The 25,548-nt window shown below is 38.8% G+C and overlaps 1 protein-coding gene across 1 annotated transcript in view; it reads left to right on the plus strand.

Moving 5' to 3' along the window:
* The window catches only part of PRKAR2B (protein kinase cAMP-dependent type II regulatory subunit beta), a 117,273-nt gene that overhangs the window by 21,813 nt on the left and 69,912 nt on the right, over nt 1-25,548 (plus strand). The window contains exon 2 of the mRNA XM_054495493.2: nt 3,847-3,882. Within this exon, the coding sequence (XP_054351468.1) occupies nt 3,847-3,882 (36 nt within the window). The remainder of the gene's footprint in view (nt 1-3,846; nt 3,883-25,548) is intronic.

Here is a 25,548-nt window from a genome sequence, read left to right on the forward strand (position 1 = left end):
TAACATTTTTTGGGAATTTGTATTGCTGTGTATTTTTTATATTTAAAAAGTGGTAATATTAGTTTACAGTAAATAAGCGTCAGTCTCTTACATTTGAATAGGAATTTATAGTTGACAGGTACATCCAAAGATATTTAGGTTTTTTTTGTTTTTGAGATGGAGTACCACTCTGTTGCCCAGGCTGGAGTGCAGTGGCACGATTTTCACTCACTGCAACCTCTGACTTCTGGGTTCAAGCAATACTCTTGCCTCAGCCTTCCGAGTAGCTGGGATTACAGGTGCTCACCACCACGCCCGGCTAATTTTTTTTTTTTTTAATTTTTAGTATAGAGATGGGGTTTCTCCATGTTGGCCCGGCTGGTCTTGAACTCCTACTTCAGGTGATCTGCCCACCTTGGCCTCCCTAAGTGCTGGGATTACAGGCATGGGCCACCGTGCCTGGCCAGGTTTTTCTCTTCAGAAAAACCCCCTGAAAGAAGGAGGGCAGATCTTACTCTCCATATATCACAAGTTGAAAATTTAAGTCAAGGTTACATGGTTCATCTATGCCATCGGAAGGCAACGTGGCCAGTATTAGAGCCCAAGGCTCCTGTCTGCCAGTTGGGTGGTCTGTCCATGCCCTGCGCCTTACCCCCTCCCTGCCAGTGATGTGGAAGGTCGGGATGTTGCCGGTGCCCATCCTCACCTGACTTATGTTCCTGAGAGAGAGGACTAGGCATAGCTCGGCCAGATGCACATTTCTTTATTTCCAGCAAGGCCTCCACCCTGAATCCCAGCCTTCTTCTCTATTTTGGTAATTAGACTAAAAAACTTAGAAAAATGGTGAAGGTAACCGTTAACTTGCTGAAAGTTTGTACAGGAAACATTTGTGTTTCATCCCTGCAAGTGGAAATGGAGGGATATGGGTATGAGAGCCTGGATTTTTGGTGATTGTTCTCAAAACCCAGTATTTACCTTAACTACTGCATACCACTTGCTTGGTGCACCCATCTTCTTAACTGTCCAATCCTATGCCCCATTTGCTGTCGGGAAATGAAAATCACAGACTTAAAACCTGTCTACCCACAATTTAGAAATTGATAGAATGTCTAGCAAAAATATCAAGGAGAAATAAAGTTAAATAATTTATAGCAAGTAAAATGTATTTCAGTAGGTATGTGCTTCAGCATGTACTCAAGAAGACAATGTAGTTAGATTGTCCCACCTAGATGTAGAGGCTATGAATATAATAGCGGCAAACAGAGTCTGATCAAAAAGCATTTTACTAGCAATCCAGATACCATAAGGAGCATTGTAGTAGTCGCATGGTTTTCTGAAATGATGAACATCTATTAGTAAAATACCAAACAAAGCAAGAAACAAAACACACAAAAATCCCAAATTTGATTTATGTTGTCATTGTGTTGTAGAAAATTTGATGTATATTAAAACTGCATAAATGAATCATGTGTATGTAAAGAGCTGTATTAGGATTTAGGCCCAGATGGTTATAAATGGACTTTTTTTTGCCAGTGTGAATGCCCAGTGGGATGTTTTAAAAGTCATGCAGGACAAAAGTTGAAGGTTGCAGGACAGTTCTTTGTTGTGCAGGATTGTTGTGGAGTTTGCCTGACAAAAGCCAAGGAAGGGTGTCCTCTGAATTACTGTGACAATCAAAATTGCCCCCACAAATTTAGAAAACATCTTCTAGATAGCGATGCCACCTTTGTGGAAAACCTCTGCCTTAAACACTTCAGAAAGACACAGAAACCTAAGGACCCCAGGAAAACAAAGACTTCCCAACCTTTCAAATCAGGAGCTCATGGTCCTGTGGCTTCATCATCTAAAGAGGCTGGAGGGGGCAGGGCGGCAGAGAATGTCTACTATATTTTTGCCCCAAGGCTGAGAGAAGTTTTTAACCTTCATCTTGCCTGTATCTGCTTGCATTCTCTGTTCTGCATTCCTGTGGTTGCATTTTTTTGCATTTTGTTTCCATTCACTGTCCTTGTAGCTTGCTCGGGAGGCACTCTTTAGACTAACTTTAATAGTTGCAAAAAAGGGGTTTGAAAACTGATGGGCCTTTGTGTGTATGTGTAGTAAAATATATAAAACACAATTTACCTGATGCAAGTTTTTAATATAAGTAATTTGTGACTGTGCAAATATATGACTAAAGTATTGTGGTATATAAATAGTAAATATTGTATGTCTTTCACTTTGGAGGATATAATTTTGTTATAAATGATAATATCTTGATAATTGGGTTTATGAATTATTTCACAAAGTTAATCTTTAATCATAATGAATATCACGACGGAAGATAATATTCACCTCTTATTGTATGATTTCAGGAATCTGTATTTTCATTTTCTGTTCTCTCTGAGGCAGCGTTTTGATGCAAGATACTTGTAAATTCAGAGTCTCCAGCTGTGATGCAGAGTGACTGTGTGATCTAAAACAAATTAATAAATTTCTCTGAGACTTACTGTAAAATGTACTTATCAGTTGTTTGAAGATGCTGATTTTTTGTTTGTTTGTTTGAGACTGAGTTTCATTGTGTCACCCAGGCTGGAGTGCAGTGGTGCGATCTTGGCTCACTGCAACGTCCGCCTCCTGGGTTCAAGTGATTCTCCTGCCACAGCCTCCCAAGTAGCTGGGATTAGAGGCACCTGTCACCATGCCCGGCTAATTTCTGTAGTTTTTAGTAGAAATGGGGTTTCCTCACGTTGGCCAGGCTGGTCTCAAACTCCTGACCTCAGGTGATCTGCCCACCTTGGCCTCCCAAAGTGTTGGAATTACAGGCGTGAGCCACCATGCCTGGCCGAAGATGCTGATATTTGATAGCATGATTGTAAGGATTAATGCACTACACATCTGACATAGTTTTATTATAGTACTTGTTCCTGTGCATACATATTTTTCATGCAGTGCAATCATACTGCTGATAAAAATTTTGTCTTCTCTTTTTACTTGACCTAGTGTTTCCATAGTGTAAACAAATTTCATAATTACTCTTCTAAAAGTATGGAAGTAGACTCATGACATTCTGTTACCAAAATACTGCATAGTACATTGTGTCCTTTCTTTATATAAGATGAACCAGAAATGTACCTGCTTCTCTTGAGAAAGAAATGTTTTTAAAAACCTCAGTTCTTGAGATAACGATGTCATCAAAACCAAGAAGATACAGAGCTGAGTTGAGTCGGAGGAGTGGGCAGATGGTAGGCTTGCCAGCTGAGTGGTGCGCACACAGGATGAGATTGCAGCTTTCAGTGGACAGATTTGCACGTTATGGACATTTAGATTGCATAAAAACTGTCAGAACTATAAATCTGAGACTTTAAGGATATACTATCCTTCAGCTAAAGATGATTTCAACATACATGAGCAATTTCAGTTGTGTTTTCTAATTTTATCATTTAAAAAATGATGCTGCTGAATAGATTTGTTCATACATTGCTCTTTCCTTTCACTAGTAGTACTTCTTTAGGTTAAATCTCTAGTAGATTTACCCTATTAAGTGACACAAATCTTTTATAGTACTTGATGTAATTGCCAAATTGTTGTTTAAAGGTGTTGTGTTGCTTTATATGGTTCCCAGTTAAGTAGTTTTAGCTGTCTGTAACTAGGGATTTTTCTTTTAATTTAAAGTGCTAATTTAATAGGTAAAATATTGATTTCAATTTATATTTATTTGATTATTAATGAATTTCAGCATTTAATTTTTGTATATTTATAGTATTTCCTCTTATTTATTCATCTTTTTCTTTAGTTAAATTATAAGATCGTTTACCAATTTGAGCCTTTTCAGGGTTTGGGGAAAATTAGACTTTTAATCTAATCATATTATTCTGCTTTTTCTTTTAGCTCCAGTAATAAACCGATTCACAAGGCGTGCCTCAGGTAAGTCTGATTATGTTACGGATTTTGTATACTAATGGTGACATTTAAAAAATGATAATATTGGACAAGAAGGTACGAATAATAATTGCTGTGTGGTAAACCTTTATTTGTCAGTTTTTTTCCCAGAAAACACAACTATCTGATACAATCACTATCTAGGAAGCAATTGAAAATGCCCTATCTAGGAAGCAATTTCAAATGCAATTGAAAATGTGAGTGGCTACACTGAAAGTCACACTGCGTACTAAACTGGTGGGCCTTTTAAAATGGAGGCTCTCAGCCCAGGGTGTTATTCTTGCTCTTGATAGAATTACTACTTGTATGGTTGTCTGATTTACCAGCCATAATCTAGAAGCAGTGATTTAGCAGATGGGTAAAGGGGACACCTTAGAAACAGTGATGAGTGAGTGTTTGTTTTTTTTGTTTCTTTGTTTGTTTGTTTTCATAAGAGGGTTTTTAATAAGGGACAGGAGAACTCTTAAAATGCAGATATAAGAACTTGTCATTATGGGGCCATTTAGAATAGGATCAAATTGCTTTACATTTGTTTGTGCCCCTGAGGCTATTGCTGGTTTAAATATACCACAGTACCCTAATGTAGTCAGCATGATAGGCCTTAGCCATTAACAAGGGCGTACATTAGGTTCAGTATACTGTGTACTATTTAAACTGCTGGGGAAGTATGAGACAGAATTAAGAGCATTTCTATCCAAAATGGCTTAAGTAAAATGAGTTTGGGCATTGAGATAAACTATTATTTAGAAAATTCACCATATGGCATACCTTCTCTGAATAAGAGGACAAATGAAGTGAGGGTAATATTTGATTTGAGAAAATTACTCTTTAAGTATACCTGGAAATTTTTTGTTAAACCCAAGATAAACATTTCACACAGATCATCTTTGGAGTTTATATAATACAAATGAGTCATTTATTTCACAAAATTACCTTATTTCCACCTGTGCTATAATATTAAAGACATTTTAATGTTGAATTTTATTTTTGATTTGTCAGCAGTTACTGGTATAATTTACTCTTGTTATGTAGTGACCAGGTCTATAAGGATAATGTGCTACGTTGGAATAACATCTGCTTTATCATTCTGAGCTTTTTGTAATCTCAAGGCATATTTATTTTAAATGGTGAAAACAAGTGTAGATTGTAATGCCTTTTGTGAAATGAGAGGTTATGTTTATGTCAGTAAGGCATCAAATTTTATCCCAAAGAAGAACTATCAAGTGTGATCATACTCTAGTGTAGTTGTCCTTTGTGAGCAGTGGTGGGAATAGGGGAGGAAGACGAGAGAATCAGTATTGTGATGCCTTGTCTTCATGAGGTGAAATTCTTTCAATAGAAACACAGTTAAGAGTCATAGAATAAATAATCACCCTTTCTACCTCAAACCGTATGACATGTGACATTTATTTCTGGGCACGTTCCATTGGTATTTGTTGTGCAATATACGTATCATCGGCCGGGCGCGGTGGCTCACACCTGTAAGCCCAGCACTTTGGGAGGCTGAGGCGGGCGGATCACGAGGTCAGGAGATCAAGGCCATCCTGGCTAACATGGTGAAACCCCGTCTCTACTAAAAATACAAAAACAAAATTAGCTGGGCGTGGTGGCGGGTGCTTGTAGTCCCAGCTACTCTGGAGGCTGAGGCGGGAGAATGGCGTGAACCCGGGAGGCAGAGCTTGCAGTGAGCCAAGATCGCACCACTGCACTCCAGCCTGGGAGACAGGGCGAGACCCCATCTCAAAAAAAAAAAAAAAAAAAAAGTATATATACACACACACACACACACATTTTAATTGATAGATCAGGGGCTCCAGGGTATAGGTTAGTTTTGAAATGCCATTATTTTATACCCCACCCCCATGTGTGTCCAGTACATTTTAGCAAGACTTGGCCAAAATTGTAGAGATGATGTAATGACACAAAGAAATACACATTAAAATCAAATGTTGCGTTTATTCCCAGAATGACAGGTAATAAGAAATGTCAGTGAAAACAACAGGAAACAATTTGGTATAAATAAGATGATACCAAGTTCAGGAGTCACGCTGTATATAGCAGTAAGCCTTAAAAGGAGTAAAATTGTTATCCCAGTAATATAATATGCTGGAAACCATTAGGAGAATGAATCTTGACATTAATTGTAAGGAAGAAAAGAGAACTAGTTTATGGAGTACCACTGATAGATCAGGCACTGTACTAAGCATTTTATATATACTTTTAGTCTTTCAGGCAAGGAAAATAAAATTATTTAATACTTTGGATAAAAAAAGTGGTATAAGAAAAAAGGGAAGAGGATTTATTTAATCATCTACTTGTCTGTATTTTATTCGAGACTTTCTTATTTCTTATAAAAGCTTGTCTAAAATGTTTTTGGCAAAGAATATAGAAACAGTCTTAAGACATCCTGAGGAGGAAATGCTACAGTTTTTTTGTTAATTTAGTGGCTAACATGAAGTTTAGTAGTAGAGATGTACATTAACTTTTTAAAAAAGTAACATTTCCTGAAAATAAAAAAGAAATGATTATTTTCTCAAAATGCAGTCAATTGTATTTGATAATTAAAAAGATTTCTTATGATGCCTTTTCTGATTGAGTTTTATTTCAGAGATACTTTTTCTTTTCATAACCCATAAAACTTTAATGTAAGAATGGTAATTTAGGGGAAGAAAGTAAGTCAGGTAAAATCAACTGGAAGTCTGTATGACGTAAGAGTTTGTTTTTTATTCATCTGTTTTTAAATTAAAGTTACAACAGTAAATGCTATATGTATATATTACAACAATAGATACAAAATGTGTAGTGCTAGGTGTTCTATCATTGTTGATTGAAAAGAAAAAATTACTATGAATTATAATTAATAACTCATTAACTGACTTTCCTAAATCTTTTGAGTTTTTGGCTTTTGATATTCATACTGCATCTATCAAACATAAATATTTCAAACCTGAATAATTTAAACAAAACATTTCCCCTTTGGATACCTTTTTCTTTTGTTATGAAGATGAGAGGAATATTTATGCTTAACAAATACATTCTTTAGGATTATTTTTACACTTTTAAGAACACTATTTGTGCTATAGTCTCTTGTCTTCTTCATGTGTTCAGTGCTGGCCCACAAACGTGTCAGTTTTTGTTTTTGTAAGTGAAAGGAATCAGTTTCACTCAGTATTTTCAAACAGAATTCCTAGCATCTTAAGAGTTTATAGAGGCTTCAGGGTTGTATAAGCCAGCATCCTACTTGGTACGGGAGTGGAAGGCATGTAGAAAGCATGACTAAAGGAGAGAAGTGTAGATGAGCACCAGAAGAATAAGACCCAACTTTACTGATTAGATTGGGTAAGTTCCATAAAACATGATGAAAAACTGTCAGATGTCTTCTGAAGTCTAGATATATCTCCGATATCATCCTGACAGCACCCCATAACCTTATTTTTAAACAGTACCTCATGGTCCCATTTTTAAACAAAACGAAAAGAAATACTGCTTTTGGTCTCTTAAAATGCTCTTCAGCTCTTAATAATCCCTTCTTTTCAGTACAACCTTAAGACAGAGAGGCCTGGTGTGGTGGCTCACACCTGTAATCCCAGCACTTTGGGAGGCCGTGGTGGGCAGATCACTAGAGGTCAGGAGTTCGAGACCAGCCTGGCCAACTTGGTGAAATCCCTTCTCTACCAAAAAATACAAAAATTAGTCGGGCATGGTGGCGCGTGCCTATAGTCCCAGTTACTCGGGAGGCTGAGGCAGGAGATTCACTTGAACCCTGGAGGTGGAGGTTACAGTGAGCTGAGACTGTGCCACTCACTCCAACCTGGGCAACAGAGTGAGACATTGTCTCAAAAAATAAATAAAATAAAATAAAATAACAGAGAAATCATTGTCCATAATCCATTTTATTTTATTTGTATTTGAGATGGAGCCTTGCTCTGTTGCCCAGGCTGGAGTGCAGTGGCACGATCTTGGCTCACTGCAACCTCCGCCCTCCCAAGTTCAAGCGATTCTCTCAAGTAGCTGGGACTACAGGCGTACGCCGCCATGCCCGGCTAATTTTTGTATTTTTAGTAGAGACGAGTTTCACCATGTTGGCCAGGCTGGTCTCCAACTCCTGACCTCAGGTGATCTGCCCGCCTTGGCCTCCCAAAGTGCTGGGATTATAGGTGTGAGCCACTGTGCCCGGCCACATAAACCATTTTACATTATGTATGGGCTTTTTGTTTTTTGGAAGATTATTCTTTTTGGTGGAAAATAAAAATAATATATCATTTGTTGTTGTGAGTATTAAAAATTAGTGGTGGTGGCTGGGCGCTGTGGTACACACCTCTAATTTTGTCACTTTGGGAGGCTGAGGTGAGTGGATCACCTGAGATTGGGAGTTCCACACCAGCCTGGCCAACATGGCGAAACCCTGACTCTACTAAAAATACAAAAATTAGCTGGGTTTGGTGGCGGGCGCCTGTAATCCACCTACTTGGGAAGCTGAGGTGGGAGAATAGCTTGAACCTGGGAGACAGAGGTTGCAGTGAGCTGAGATTGCGCCACTGTACTCCAGCCTGAGCGACAGAGCCGGGGAGACTCCGTTTAAAATAAGTGAATAAATAAATAAAAATTTAGTGGTGGTAGTAGAAGTAGTAGCTCAGTAAATATTTCAAGGTAAAGCTTTAATCAAGAATTAATCCTGTTGCTTCACTGTTCACCTAATATATAGAAAAGATCCTAGGGTTTGAAGTTGTACTGACTATAGTTTTCCCATTTTCTCTGTGAATTTGCATGTAAGTTGTTTACTTCTTTGAGTTTAACTTTATTTATTTTCTTTTCTTTCAGCTTGGGATCTTAACAGCTGTATTCAAGCTTGTGAGGGTTAAATTGGATGATTTTATTATTTTTAAGTTTTTTTTTTTGAGATGGAGTCTCGCTCTGTCGCCAGGCCGGAGTGCAATGGCAGGATCTTGGCTCACCGCAACCTCTGCCTCTCGGGTTCAAGCGATTCTCCTGCCTCAGCCTCCTGAGTAGCTGGGACTACAGCTGCACACCACCACGCCTGGCTAATTTTTTGTATTTTAGTAGAGACAGGGTTTCACCATGTTGGCCAGGATGGTCTCAATCTCCTGACCTCGTGATCTGCCCACCTTGGCCTCCCAAAGTGCTGGGATTACAGGCGTGAGCCACCACACCTGGCAATTTTTTTTTTTTTTTTTTTTTTTTTTTTTTTAGACAGGATTTCACTCACCCAGGCTGTAGTCCAGTGGCATGATCTTGACTCACTGCAGCCTCCACCTTCCAGGTTGAAGTGGTCCTCCCACCTCAGCCTCCCTAGTAACTGGGAGAACAGGTGTGCACCACAATGCCTAGCTAATTTTTGTATGTTTTATAGAGACAGGGTGTCGCCATGTTGCCCAGTCTCGTCTTGAACTCTTGAGCTCTAGGGATCCACCTGCCTCAGCCTCCCAAAGTGCTGTGACTATAGGTGTTGGATGAGTTTAATGAAGCCCCCAGCAGAGAGTCTAGGCTTTTCAAAACGTTCGCTCTCAGCCTTCTTCTTATGAACGTGGTTTAAAACAAAGCAATAAACCCCTCAGCTTTTTCCCCTAGCTTGTCAGAATAAAGCCTTAGAGAGTCATAATACTGTTTGATAGTAATCCTTTAATATGGGCATCTTTTTATTGTTTGTACATTATAGGTTTTTTAAAAAAATTGTAATGGTTTTCCTCTGTGGTTTTGTCTCTGAATTGGGGAGGGGCTAGAAATGTCCAGTTAATCTTGAGACAGTGCATTGCATCATGAGGTTGGAACTCTGAATTTTTTTTTAATCCTAAGATACTGTTTTGAAAAAGTTACCCTTCTAGAGCAGTTTAAAGAGTTCAGTGAGCGCCTTTATCTAAGCTCCCCAGATGTTGATATTTTGCCACATTTGCATGCTCTCTCCTCTCCATCTTTAGACAGACACACACTCTTTTTTATTGAAACTTTTAGGAATCCTAAATACTTCAGCCTGTATCTCCTAAGAAAAAGGACATTCTTCTAGGTACTATAACAATGAAGGAATTTAACATTGATACAATACTATTATCTCATACAGAGTTTAGAGTCAGATTTCCTCTGTTGTCCTGTCATGTTTTTTCTCTCTTTTAAATTCAAGCTAATTGAAGGATTTTTTATTGCATTTAATTGTCATGACTCAGTTTTTCTTGCCTTTCATAAATTGATTCCCTGAAGTTTTTGAAATTTGCTTTTTGAGAGTTTTGAAGGTTATTCCTAACCATAAGACAGTTCCCTATACCGCCTGTTATGCATTCATAGATGGCATTAGCACAACTGCTGTTTGGTCAGTATGCCCCACTGACGTCCATGAAATCTTTGCATTGACATTTACTATTGCTTTCAAGGACTACTTTTTTTTTTCTTTTTTTTAATTATTATTATTATACTTTAAGTTTTAGGGTACGTGTGCACAATGTGCAGGTTAGTTACATATGTATACATGTGCCATGCTGGTGTGCTGCACCCATTAACTTGTCATTTAGCATTAGGTATATCTCCTAATGCTATCCCTCCCCGCTTCCCCCACCCCACAACCGTCCCCAGAGTGTGGTGTTCCCCTTCCTGTGTCCGTGTGTTCTCATTGTTCAATTCCCATCTATGAGTGAGAACATGCGGTGTTTGATTTTTTGTCTCAAGGACTACTTGAAAGCAATTACTTGTTCTAGTAAGTAATTATTTCTTATAATAGAAGGATTTTCTTTTCTCATATAGTTAACCACTCTTTAATTTTTTGCCATAGTATGAACATTGAATTTTGTAGTATATTTTTAACAGAACTAAAATTTTATAATTTTCTCTAAACTATGATGTAGAATAATTCACAGATGAAATTAATCTTTAAATTTCAATCTCACACGCCTACTGTGTAAAATGTGATATTACAAATCTCAGTGAAATCACCCTCAACAGAAATGATTAGTCCCCAAGAAATTAGTGAAATACCAGAAGTTCAGATCTTGTCTTGAATCTGATTCAGGGGACATATGCTTCCTTGATTTCACGGAATATATGCTTCCTTTTGTTTTGTTTGGGAAATATCTTGTAGCCTTGGTGTTCATTGTTTCTACTTTAAGGTTATTTGACGATAACAGCTTTTAACCCCCAAATTATTTTTTTCCAGAGGTCATTTCTATATTGTCAAACCAATTTGCTGGTATAATTATAGTTACATTCATATTTTGTTTTTTGAAATTAGCTTCATTTTAATAAGCCTGGTAATCACCAATACTTGGGAATACATATTGGGAGAATACTACTTTAATTAATATACTGGTTTATTCAGCAAATATTTACTGAGTCCCTATTGTGTGTCAGGTACAGTGCTGGGGATGCCACAAATAATAAGATACAGTTCTTACGAAGTGCGCAGTCTAGCAGGGAAGCTGATGATGACTTATAGTGTAGTAAATGCCATAATATCCTCAAAGTGAAAAGGAGAAAACATACAGTTCTTCCAGGGCCTGCCTCACAGAAAGGGTACTATTTGTGCTGTCTTTAAGGTTTATAACATAGGTTTTACCAGGACTATAAGGAGAGAGACTATTCTAGGTATTTCTATTCAGTATTACTGTAAAAAGTCCATTTTCACCATATGTTGCTATGCAGTTTGCCTCTGCCATCAAGCACCTATGGCATGGAGTGAGCAGATGCCCATTGGCTATGGATAGCAGGGACTTAAGGCCAGGAGTTATTTCATCCTTTAATTTACCATTGCTTCAAAATGTTAACATCTGCCTTACCAGAAGAGGCTGTATAGGCTCTGGAATCAGACCAGGGTTAGAGTACTAGCTCTGCTACTCACCTGTCTACATATTAAAAGTGTCTCTGTGTGTGTGTGTGTGTATCCTTAGTAACCTTTCTAAGGCTTAGTTTCTCTGGGTGTAAAATGGGGATAATACCTAACTCACAAGATGATTGTTGTAATGAAACAGTAGATAACCCATGAAAAACAGATTCTTGAGGCCGGGCATGGTGGCTCATGCCTGTAATCCCAGCACTTTGTGAGGCCAAGGCAGGTGGATCACCTGAGGTCAGGAGTTCAAGACCAGCCTGGCCAACATGACAAAACCCCATCTCTGCTAAAAATATAAAAATTAGCTGGGCATGGTGGCACGTGCCTGTAGTCTCAGCTACTTGGGAGGCCGAGGCACAGGAATCGCTTGAACCAGGGACACAAAGATTGCAGTGAGCCAAGATTGCACCACTGTACACTCCAAGCCTGGATGACAGAGTGATACTACATCAAAAAAAAAAAAAAAAAAAAGAAAAAGAAAAAGAAAAAAGAAAAGAAAAGAAATGGCTTCAGGACTGCAGAGCTTGACATGAAGACTTAGAAGGATGACACCCAGGGTGAGGCTGAAATCAAGGGTCAGAAAGACAATTTGACTGAGGCAACAGGATGAAACGCGAGGTGTCAGTCTTGAGCAAGGGAGGTGGGAAGACAGGATGGAGGGTGGGACTGGGACCTAAGGAGGTTCTCTGAGATGCCAGGGCACAGGCCTGGGGGCTTTTGTCCAGGCTTGTTCCTTGGGTGGAATGGAAGCCATTTAGGAGGCCTCCAAGTCACTTCATGCACCTGTTATCTCTTAGTGCCCACACTAGTATTATAGTAAAATGGGTTCTCCCCTGTGATTCATTATGAATAATCCAAGTGAACAGAGCAAGTGCTGCTCCTGGCTCATTTCCAGCCACTTGCTCCTCTTGCTCCTCTTGCTCCACACTCTAGCAGTGCTTGTTTACTGATACTTAAGCAACCTTGGGAATTGGAACCCAGTGGAATCTGTGGCAATGTTGAGTCTCGGTTCTTTTTTGTTAGGCCCTGGAATGCTGATAAGCTACCTCAAGGCTAATGAGAAATTAGATTATCTCTTGAACTTAATTGCATTTTCCCAGAGTTCTCTTAGAGCCCCCCAGGGAAAGGAGAAAGGAAGATAGTGAAAGCAGCTGTTCAGGTTGGGGCATGGTGGGAAGGGAGGATCCTTTTGTGCCTATAGTGTCCTCAGACTCTTCACACGGGTGGTTTTGCCAGTAGATGTGGAAGGGCTTGGAAGATAACATGGGACTTATGTAACCCACCAAACCCCGTGTGCCTTAGTTACAGGAACACTGCCACTGCTGGGGAAAGGGGTCGGGGAGTTAGATCTATAAAATAGGTATGAGTAGATAGAATAGACATTTAGATGTAGCGCAACCATTCTTTAATTACAAGCAGAGTTTAGGTCACTACTTCACCAGCTCTGTGTGAAGGACCAGTTTTTCGTTTTTGTTTTCCCAGTGCACTGCAGACCAGCACTTTTGAGAAATATAAATTTGCCACAGCAATATCAAATTGCTATAATTGTATCTAAACACTGTTTTACTCTCTGTACTTGTTGCAGATTGCCATGGCTTAGGTGATACAACCATGGTGTGTGCTACATGAGATATGAAAGTTCTCACAAAAATCTTTTATAAAGGAAGATTGCACATTTATCTAAAAGAAGTGATTATTTAAAAAAACAAACACACATACCTTATTTTGCTAACTTGGCGTTTTGTCAGGACAGCCTGCATGAATGAATGGTGCCCTTGAGTTGTTGAATGGTGGCGTGTGGCAGCCCTGCTCCAGGACTGTGGCGTGCCTGCGTTCTGCCTCCATGTATGCCTGCTCATATTCAGAGCATGCCATGGGTTCTCTTACCTAGGCCTTGCTATAGCTCACCACATTCCCTGCCATCAGCTTCCTCCCTCCCTCCCTCCCTCCCTTCCTTCCTTCCGATACCGTTACTATTACACATCGTTTGATGTTGCAGTTGCTTGTTCACATGTCTTTTTCCCTATGCTGAACAGTAAGGTTCATAATTAATGGACTGAGAAACAAGGACACTCTGGATGAGGTCAAAGAAAAAATGGAATGTGAAGTAAGGAAATGAGAATGCAAGGAGGATGGGAAGATTTCGCCAGGCATGTGTGTAGAGCGGTGTGAGATTCCTGAGGTAGCGTGTGCTGGGGTAAGGACCAGTGTGAATATAGTTACAGGGTGAGCCTGCTATAAGGGGCAGATTGAGTGACATTTTATTGGAATTAAGGAAGCCAAAATAAGTTGAGGATGGGCTCTCAAATGGGTTGTCAACTTGGACATTGACTGCCTGCGATGGTGGCACATTGGAGTGAAATGAAAACTGTGAGCCAGGTACCAGTCAGGAAGGGGCATCTGTATGCCGTGGCTCTCGGAGGAGCACAGAGGTTTCAGTGGGAGCACCATGGAGTGGTCCAGATGCCAGTGTGGGGAGCCACAGCGTGCCCTCACTATCTTTCAGATCCCACTGTGTGCAGGGAGTGGTACCCTCTAAGAGAAGGAGTGTTCTTGGAGAAGAATCAAGTTTCAACCAAGGCAGAGAAAAGTCAGTAATGTTTTATAAAAGAATGTGAGGGTGTGGGGAATGTGTTGGGAAGGAGGGTAGTAATGGACAGAAGGAAGCCACAGGGCAGCAATTCATTTGAGGAAATATTTCCGAGCAATTACCATTGCCAGGGACTACACTAGGCACAGCAGTAAACACATTGTGCCCTTGAAGTACTTGCAGTCTAGGGAAGCTTAAGGCATAGGGAGATGAAATTAGGGAAAAGATGGTGGTCTGGAGGGTCTTACATCTTGTGGATGACCAAGGGTGACAGAGCAAAGAGGACATAGTTGGATTGATAGTTTTTAGGTTATAATTTATTCACTGTAAATACTTGTTTAACTAAACTTCCCTTAAGGCTAACTCTGTTAGCTTCCCAATGAGAGCACTGTAACTTTCTGATACTTATCTTAGGTACAGAAAGCAATATGATGTAGAAGTAAAGAGGCTGGATTTGGAGCTGTTTTTACATTTAACAGTCGAATATTCAATGAGGGCCTACAATGTGTTGGGCACTGGGCTGGGCCCAGGGCAGGCAGATACAGTTTAGGATCTTAGGTACATCATTTATAAGCTGTGTGACCTTGGGCAACTTACTTAAATGACCTTCTGTAAAACCAGATTGTGGTTATTCTGGAAGAGAATGCAGGCAAAGCTTTTAGCATAGTGTCTGACACATTTTGAGTGCGAAATAAACTTTTATATATTATTAGACTGGATTTTTCTAATTTTAACCTGATAAAAACACCATAATTTTAGTGTCTCTTCTTTCCTCTTGTAACTTATCACACCTAATATTAATTGGCCAAAGTGCATAATTTTGTGTATGTATTACAACTAACTCCCCTACCCCAAATTTGGGTTAACTTAACATTGTATTGTTATTTGTGGGGAAGAGCAAAGATTTCTCTGAAATGTAACATCCTTTAGCTTTTTAGATGAAAACAGAAAAGCAACTTCAGTCTCTCATCATAAACAGTATTTGTAGACTGTAGTTTTGAAAACAAATTGATCCACCTTTTAAAAATCTAAACTGATATTTTAAACAGGTGTGTGCAAATGCAGTTCCCCCCCCCACCCCCACCCCATCAGCATCTTGAACCATCTGCTTCTTTGGAGCTGACTACTAGAGAATGTTACAATCATTGGGTTGTAAGTCTCATCTCTGAGAGCCCAGCAATATATTTTATACTAGCTAATCATTTGATAATGTTTTCTAATATTTTAAAAATTAATATTGCAACTAAAAACCAAAATATGTATTCAGGTCTTGTCTTCCCTTTACCAGTAAGAATCAGGGTCTTCCCCCTCCCTGCCCCTCCCCGAATTAGTTTTTCTGCTTTCTCATGAGTTACTAAAACCAGAGAACACTGATTTTAATGTTGTTTTACAGAAGACAGTACCATAAAATTGACAACAAATTAAAATATACATTAATGGTACAGTATATTGTTTTCAGAATAGTGGAAAGAAGGGGCCTTTCACTTGAAAGACGGAACAGCTTAAATGATAGTGTTGTTAGACGTGTTTCAAGGAATTACAAAATGTTGTGTTTATTGACCATCAAAAAAGGTAGAGCTGACCTTTTCCTTAGATATTTTAAACAGAATTCCAAGTTATAGCTCCCCTTTAAAAACAGGTATGGATACTTTAATATATGCATTGCCTAACAGAGTATATAGGCTACAAATACAGCAAATATACATAGCTTTTATTCAGTTTTTGAACAGCAGCTTACCAGATGTGCTGAGTTTTAGCAGGATGCTGAGTGGTACTCTGCAGTAGAAATGGAAAACTTAGGTTTGCCGTAACTACTCTTGTGCCTTTCTAAAAATAAACTGCTACTTTCAAGTTACCTATTTGGTATTTTCACTTTATTTAGATTTTGTGGATCTCAAAATTTTCTTTTTATAACGTTGATACATTATTGCTTACAATTTACCTCTGAATTCTGTACCATAAAAATAATGTATTTTATTTTCATGTTACTTTAAAAATGATATTGCTTCTTACTTGCTTATATTTATCATTCCCCCATTTGTGTCCTTAGAAATGTTTGTTTTAATTGCTCTGCTTTTGTTAAGTACATTTATATGAAGATAGCTATTTAATGTATTTTAAATACAATTCTTAGAATTGAAAGCTCTTTTTAGAATAATGAAAAAATTTGTAATTCAGAATTATATTTTGACTAAAAAATAAGCATTCATGTTATATTACATAGACAATTAATTAGAAGTTAAAATTTTCCTTTAGTTAAATTATTTTTATTTTTATTTTTTTGAGATGGAGTCTTGCTCTGTCGCCCAGGCTGGAGTGCAGCGGTGCATTTGGCTCACTGCAACCTCCACCTCCCAGGCTCGAGCGATCCTCCCTCTGCAGCCTCTTGAGTAGTTGGGACCACAGATGCGTGCCACCAAGCTCAGCTAATTTTTTTTGTATTTTTGGTAGAGACAGAGTTTGACCATGTTGTCGAGGTTGGTCTTGAACTCCTGAGCTCAAAGAATCCATTGCCCGCCTTGGTCTCCCAAAGTGTTGGATTACAGCTGTGAGCCACCGTGCCTGGCCTAATGATTCTTTTAGAAGGGATCTTGGTGTTAGACTGTATAGTTGGTGAGACTGAAGTGTCTTAGATGGAGGTTGTACCTGCAGGAGAGTTGCAATGTGTGTCTCATCTATAACAGAGATTCTGAGGCAGAGGTCATTATAAGTTTTGAAGGTAGCCTGTGAGTCTCAAAATGTTTTTTATGAATTTATAATTCCGAGGCTGGGTATGGTGGCTCATGCTTGTAATCCCAGCACTTTGGGAGGCTGAGGCGAGAAGATCCCTTGAGGGGATCGTGCCGCTACACTCCAGCCTGGGCAACAGAGCGAGACTCTGTCTCAAAAAAAAAAAAAAAAAAAATAGAGTTTATAGTTCCCAAAGCCTTCCCTCCCCTCTGACGGAATTTTATCAAAGAATACATTTCTCTAATAAGGGAAGTAGCTCAAATTTTTGAATAAAGATTATTTTGATTATGAGTGTTAGTAGTCTAATTTGCAAAAGTAGATGATGATGATGATGATGATAACAATACTAATTAAAATGTATGCACCGTCAGCTGTGTGTCAAGTGCTGTTTTCTCAACTTTGCTTTCCCTGAGATGACCTGCGAGAATCACTAGTGCAATATTTGAAGGGAGTTTTCTTATTATCTCCATTTTATAGGTGTGGAAACTGAGGCACAAAGAGTTTACTTTTTATTTTTAATATTATTAATTTATTCCTTAATACTTCAATCCTAGTTTTTTGTTGTTGTTGTTGTTTTGAGATGGAATCTTGCTCTGTCACCCAGGCTGGAGTGCAGTGGCATGATCTCAGCTCACTGCAACCTCCGCCTTCTGGGTTCAAGCGACTGTCCTGCCTAAGCATCCCAAGTAGCTGGGGTTACAGGCGCCCGCAACCATGCCCGGCTAATTTTTGTATATTTAGTGGAAATGGAGTTTCGCCATATTGGCCAGGCTGATCTCGAACTCCTGACCTTGTGATCCACCTGTCTCAGCCTCCCAAAGTGCTGGGATTAAAGGCGTGAGCCACCGCGTCTGGCCAAACCTAGTTTTTAACTATTTTATTAAATGGAATTATAGACTTGTAGGACTGTCACAGTCTTGATTACTTTAAGACCAGATCATGCAAGTGTTTTTGACTATTCTGCAGGAAATGAAATCAAACCACTTCTACCTATTTTCTCCTGTTACAGTTTTTATCCTGAGTCTGGAAATTATGTTAAATTTTTTTTTGCACTAAATTCCAATAAAACAGAGAAAAGGCAATTGTTAGGTAATTTGTAGTTCCAGCATTGTTTTTCTATACATACTGTTATAGGTGAAGCATTTAAATTATTGTGTTTTTTTGGTAACAAGTTTTTTTACATTTTAAAGTTGTTCTTTATATTTTAATCAATTCATCATTCAAAGTTCTGTGCCCCAAATTACAAAATAGTTCACATTTTAATGCTTTTAGCAGTCAATTTGAGTGATTCAGATTAGTTTTGATCTAAATTTAAATGTTATGTTATTATCTTTTCAGCTAGAAATCTGAAGATATCTTGTTGCCAACCAAATTAGTGGATGTATATCTAGAAATATGTAAAGCATAGTATTCATTTATACAAATAGGAAACTTGTACATTTTTAGGAGTGATTTGCTTACAGTTTAGTCTGGTTTATTATTGCTCTTTGTTTCTCCCTGGATCAGGGAGAAAACCCTTAATACTGGGAAAATCAATTTAACTCCTATTATAATAACTACCATCTATATACTTTTTTTTTTTTGAGACGGAGTCTCACTCTGTCACCCATGCTGGAGTGCAGTGGCATGATCGCGGCTCACTGCAAGCTCCGCCTCCCAGGTTCACGCCATTCTCCTGCCTCAGCCTCCCCAGTAGCTGGGGACTACAGGCGCCTGCCACCACGCCTGGCTAATTTTTTTGTATTTTTTTAGTAGAGACGGGATTTCACCGTGTTAGCCAGGATGGTCTCGATCTCCTGACCTGGTGATCCGCCCGCCTTGGCCTCCCAAAGTGCTGGGGATTACAGGTGTGAGCCACAGCGCCCGGCCTATGTACTTTTGAAGTATCTGCAAATCAAACAGAAGATTAATATAGTACAGGTATACGTAAGGGAGGTGCTAACAACTGAGGAAGTCATGTTTGCTTGGTTCGCAGAATTGTGATTATTAAATACCATATTCGTTTGTAATTATGGATCCTATGAAAAATAAAAGATCTACTTGTCTCTGTTTGTGTAACTTGGAATGGATGAGACCTGTCCTCTCAGCCGTCTAAAAGCAATAATGTTAGATGCTCTACGATGATTTGGAAGAAGGTGAGGAGAGGGAGGAATATACAAGGGAGGTGGGCATGGATGGAGTGAAGGGTGGGAGGTGATGATTGTACTAATTTTCTGTGTTTTAATTTGAAATCATCTCCAACTTCCATATATTCAGCAAGAGTAAGTCAGAATACTTTTTTGGCCTTTTTGATGGTAAGGTCATGTTTCTCACTGTAAGGTTCAATTACCAAAATTTTTCCAAAATGTAATATTTATGAATCAATCTTTTTTTATAGTTGTGATTAGTGTATGCATATATGTTACATCATTAAAAAACTTTTATTGTAAAATTGATAAATGCTTATGGTAAGAAAGTCAAGTAGTACAGAAGAGTATAAAATGAAAACAAAGGGTTGTGTCTCTACAGTGTTCCCAGTCCCAGTCCTAAAAAATAGCCATACCTAATAGTTTGTTGTGTATTTCCTGGATGTTTTTATGCACATACATATTTAGTTGAAATTAAACTTATATCCAATTTTTTGAACATTGTCTTTTTCACTTAACAGTGTATTGTGTTCCATTTTCCATGACCTTACCTCTAAAGCTACCTCTTGCTTTTTAATCACATAAAGCCACCTCTTGCTTCTTAATACTTCTTAATGGTGTCCCATTATATGTGTGTATTGAAATGTATACAACAAGGGTATAACAAGGGTATTTAGGTTTTAGGTACAAATACCTGCATAATTTAGGTGCAAATACCTGCATAATTTTGCAAGTACATCTACAGGATGTATTTTTTAGAAGTGGAATTGCTTAATCAAAGCAGCATGAAATTTGAGCATGTGAAATTTGTATAGGCATTGTCAAATTGCCCTCTAAAACAGTATACTGATTCATACTCCCATCTTAGGTTCAACACAGTGTAAAACACTTGATATTACAGAGTTTTGAAATGTCTGTTAATTTGCTAGGTCAGTTATATTTCATTTGGCATTTCCTTATTTATGAGTGAAACATAGCTCCTTTTAATTGTTGACCATTTATATTTTCTTGTGTGAATTTCCTGTTAAATTTTTTTTTCTCTGATTTGTAAGTGTACAGATCTGAGGTTCAATGGCTTTGAGTTCAGATTTGGGCTTTACTACTAACTAGTTGATTGACCTTGAGAGGGTTGTTTAGTCTGAACTTCAGTTCATTATCCATAAAATGTGGTAGTAAGAGTGCCTAGCTCATAAGGTATGGTTAATGAGATAATGAATACAAAATACTTAGCCAATTTCTTAAAGTATAGTGAGAATATATGCTTGCTAGTAGCATTACTAATACTAGTAGGGTTTTTTTTTTTTAATTAAAAGTAGAAATTTTCAGAAATGTCTTTTTTTTGTTTTTTTTTGTGTTGCTGAGGCTGGAGTGCAGTGGCATGATCTCAGCTCACCCCTAGGCTCAAGTGGTGCTCCCACCTCAGCCTCCCACAAGCTGGGACTACAGGTGTGCGCCACCATGCCAGGGTCATTTTTGCTTTTTTTTGTAGATATGGGGCTTTGCCACATTGCCCAGGCTGGTCTTGAACTCCTGGAGCTCAAGTGATCTGCCAAGCTCGGCCTCCCAGAGTGCTGGGATTAGGCATGTGCCAACTCACCAGACCCGAAAATGTCTTTGTAGCATCCATATGATCATTTGGTTTACTTTGTAAACATAATGATATGGTAAGTTTCAATAGATTATCTAATATCGAACTATCCTTATATTCCTGGAATGAACTCTGCTTGGTCATAGCATATTGATTATGTTCTTAAAATATAACTAACATATAACAACTATTGTTTAACACAAATTAAAACACATTTTTAAGATTATGTATATTTCATGGCTTTAAAATAATTACAGAATAGTTTTATAAAATTGCAATGAAACTTTTTCACACATAGGAAAATGTTATATGTTCTATTATGTGCCTTTTAAGAACATATGCCTCTCTGAAATAGTATATTATTTTGACAGTCTAAGTCCTCTTACTTAAGATTGATTTTAGATTGAGAATCTAGCAGAAAAGTGAAATAAATACATAGAGAACATTTATGTAGTTCACATTTAATGTTTTTTTTTTCTAAAAGCATTTTCATCCATCAAATATGGACTTTTTTCTTATTTCCTCTTTTTAAACTTGAAAAGTACTATATTAAGGGCGTTAGAAACATGGTGCTGCATAGGATAAAGATATTTCATTTTGAAAAAGAACTTGGGTTCCATTTTGCATACAAACTTTAATATAAATAGAACCTGGAATTCCAGTAAGAACCACTTTAAATAATCATAATAGCTACCATTTATTTAGAGCTTACTGTGAGCCAGGAGCTTTTCTAAGTGCTTTACATGTATTAAATCATTTTATTATTTAAGTGCAGCTCTATATGACAGGCACTGTTATTGTTCTGATGTTACCAGTAAGGAAACTAATCCAGAGAGGTTAAGTCCTTTCCCAGGCTTACACAGTGACTGATGGGCAGAGACTGGATTCAAATTCAGGCATTCTCTCTGTAATCCCAGTACTTTGGGAGGCTGAGGCAGGCGGATCGCATGAGCTCAGGAGTTCAAGAGCAGCCTGGGCAACCTGGTGAAACCCTGTTTCTTTTCCTTACTTTCTATTTGTGTTGCCACCACTCCAGTTATCACACACTTAGATTGCTTATCTCTCTCGAATTAGCCTTCCTATTCTTTTCTCACTCACCTGGTACATCTCTGCCCTAACATCCCACATATGATAAAGTTTATACATTTTAATTTAATTTATACATTTTAACTCAGGGGCCTCAAGAACCTACAGTCTCAGGTACTCTGTTAACCCCATTTTCTATTATACCAGCCACAAACCCTCTCATATAACCAAGCTGTGGCTGCCTACTGTATACTAAACATTCATTGATTCACAGTATGTCATGTAATTCTCTCATCAGCTTTTAGATACTATTATTATTTCCATTTTAAAGAAACAAAAACTGAGGCACAGAGAAGTTAAGTAACTGGTCGAAGGAACCCACAGCTTATCAAGAGAGCAGTCAGAGTTTGAATCCAGTGAGCCACTCGTTGGACGTGGGTTCTTCAGCATGGTCTTTCATAGGGGCGGAAACCTCGTTCAGGTATCCTATGCAGTTATCTTGAATCAGAATCTGTGAGGTGATTTATTTATCTAGTGAGTGATGCCTAGCACCTATTTACATGGTCAGAGAATGCCTCTCTCAGGAGCTGACATTTCAGCCAAGGCCTGGGAAGCACCAGGTGGAGGGTGAGGGGAGAGGAGAGCATTCCAGGGAAAGGAGATGTTGTGTGCAAAGGTCTGGAGCTTATTCCCTCATTTGTCAGCAGTGTGAATGTTTATCTTTTTGACATCATTCTTACGTCTTTTGGCAGCTTAAGCCAAATATATCAATCTATTTTTTGAGATTCACTCCTCATGTGATTCTCAGTTGGCTTTTATTTTATTTTATATTTTATTTTATTTCGAGACACTCTTGCTCTGTTGCCCAGGCTGGAGTGCAGTGGTGTGATCTTGGCTCATTGCCGTCTCCTCTTCTTGGGTTCAGATGATCCTCCTGCCTCAGCCTCCTGAGGAGTTGGGGCTACAGGCGTGTGTTACCACGCCCGGCTAATTTTTGTAATTTTAGTAGACCCAGGATTTTGCCATGTTGGCCAGGCTGGTCTTGAACTCCTGGCCTCAAGTGTTCAGCCTGCGTTGGCCTCCCAAAGTGCTGAGATTACAGGCATGAGCCACTGCACCCAGCCGGAGGTAGGTTTTAATAATCATATTTTGGGAGGCCGAGGTGGGTGGATTGCCTAAGGTCAGGAGTGCGAGACTAGCCTGGCCAACATGGTAAAACCCCATCTCTACTAAAAATAGAAAAATTACCTGGGCACGGTGGCCTGTGCCTGTAATCTCTTCTACTCGGGAGGCTGAGGCAGGAGAATTGCTTGAACCTGGGAGGTGGAGGTTTCAGTGAGCCAAGATTGTGCCACTGCACTCCAGCCTGGGAAACAGAGCGAGACTCCATCTCAAAAACAAAAAAATAGTCACATTTTACACATGAGAAAAATTGAGACATAATACTTAGCAATGTGTAAAGGTCATATAATAAGTGACAGGAAAAAAATGGCAGAGATGGGATTATGCTTCAGTCTCTCTGAATTCTGCACTCTTTCCTCATACTGTTGATCAGTCATTCTAGATGTAACCATGGATAATAATTTATACTCCTCCCATAACAGATGGATTTATCTTCCTAACCAGGTTCTACATTAGTAGAGTTTAGGGACCCTGTTTAGTACTTGTCTCCCTCATAAACACCAACTACTGCGTTATATATAAATGGTCAGTAAATAAAAGTTGTTTCCATGTATCAGTTTTGCTAAAGCCAGAGGCATTTCAGACCATTTTTCCTATGGTAAAATAAAATTTTGATAGTTAAAAAGTTATTTGCAGGGTACATGCATCATTTTTCTAAAAACAATAAAGCTATTTATAAAGAGGTACCAGGCAGTGGTTCTGAAATTCATGGAACATAAAAACTAAATTAAAGATCTAAGGCCAACCTTACTTGTTTTGCAGATTATTCATTTGCTCAGCAAAATTTGTTGGAAGAGAATAATTTCAGTTTTGCAGACTATCATTTACATTCTCTACTAGCACAGATAAGCAGATAAAACAGTCATGGACACTCCTTTCAGAACCACACGTGATACCTGAGTTATGTGTCACCCATTTTGTGGCTATAATTCTATTGACTAGTCACTAGCATTTGAATCTGTCATCTTGCAAATACTACTTTCTTATCAATGACTGCCCTATGGTTTTATTCTTAGTTACTTTTGGTAACTGGTTGGATTGTCTTGTTTTCCTTGTCATGATCTTTTTGAACACGTATTCTTAACATCTGAATTCTCTTTGGTTGCAAGTGACTGCAATGTGCAAACACCTTGAATTCAATCAAGTGAAAAGGGGGTTTATTGAGATGGCAGGGGCGTGGTTCACAGAATCACCAAGTCACAGCAAGGGTCGGAGTGCAGTTGGACTTCAGAAGCAACTGGAACGTGGTTTTGAACCCTGTTAGGAATCTCTCCATCTCTTGCCTCTGATTCTCTCTTGCCGTCAGCTACTTGTTCCATATGGTGAGGAGCATCGCCACTGCAGTTCCACGTTTTACAGCTGCAGCAAAAAAGAGGTGGACCTGACATCCCTTCTCATTCAAGGCTTCCCCAAAATCCCAGGAAAGCATTCTAATTAGCCCAGCCATCCTGGATTGACCTGGAAATTGTCTCATTTGCCCATATGGGGTCTGCTATGGCACAGGGCTCAGAAACCCTGACCTCACCTGGAGCTAATTTTGACTGACCCATGTCAGCTTATGAGAACCGTTATCTGCCAGCTGATTTTTAGTTTAGACTGGCTGCCCTGAAGAAGCCCTCTGTCTTTCTTTGCCAAAGGCAGTGTCTCTGTTGGTTCGCTGAGCTTCCTTTCCAGCCTAAGGGGACATCTGCAGTTTACTCAGCAAATTTGCAAATCTGAGAAAACTGACAATCCCTGAGCTTCTTGTGTGAGGGAAGCTCAAGTCACCTGTTTCACCACCTGCTGTGCAACTGCAGGTGACCCATTTGGATGTGTCTTTTTCTGTTGAGAAATATTACTGTTTATAACAGAATAATACTTAGAATGACAGGAAATAACAATACTAGACAAATGTTTCTCTTTAAAAGAATGGGACCACTATGTTGCATATCAGTTCTTCTAGCTACTAAAGGAAAAGGTCCCAAAAAAGAAATAATACTTTACATTTACACCACAAGTTTTTCAAAGAGATAAAGTGGGAGGCTAAAGGTCACTGTCATCTTTCATCTTATGAACTGTTTTTTGATGTTATTTTCTTCAGAACATTAAGAGCAGCCAACCACCTGGTTCCCTCATTATGCAAAATTATTGCATTTAAAGAGCAGATTGGATGTTATTTCTAGGACTGTAAGCATTTCTAATTTGTAAGAGCACTGGTTTTTTTGGTGCAAAAAGGATCATTTTTGGAATGATTATACTGTAATAACTGTAGAAGAGATAGTTTTATATGTGGTTGGTTGTGCTGTCACTTTAGTTACATTCAAAAGCATTTATAATTATTCACCCTTTGCAGGACATTCATATGTGCATTCTATGAGATTGCTAAAGGTAAGTAAGGTATAGTTTGTGCCCGAGTCCTAGAGGAGCTAAATGGGTATGATGCACTCTCCTCTGGGAGGAGAGTGCATCATGACAAATGTCACCTACCCTGATTCTACTAAACATATCCCACAGAGAGCACAAGCACAAAGGAGCTGCATGCACATTCCACTCAGTGAGTCTGTGCCCTGCAGTAGGTGGACAGTGAGAGCCTGTGAAT

The sequence above is a fragment of the Pongo pygmaeus genome, chromosome 6 (assembly GCF_028885625.2).
Source record: "Pongo pygmaeus isolate AG05252 chromosome 6, NHGRI_mPonPyg2-v2.0_pri, whole genome shotgun sequence".
Lineage (NCBI taxonomy): Eukaryota > Metazoa > Chordata > Mammalia > Primates > Hominidae > Pongo > Pongo pygmaeus.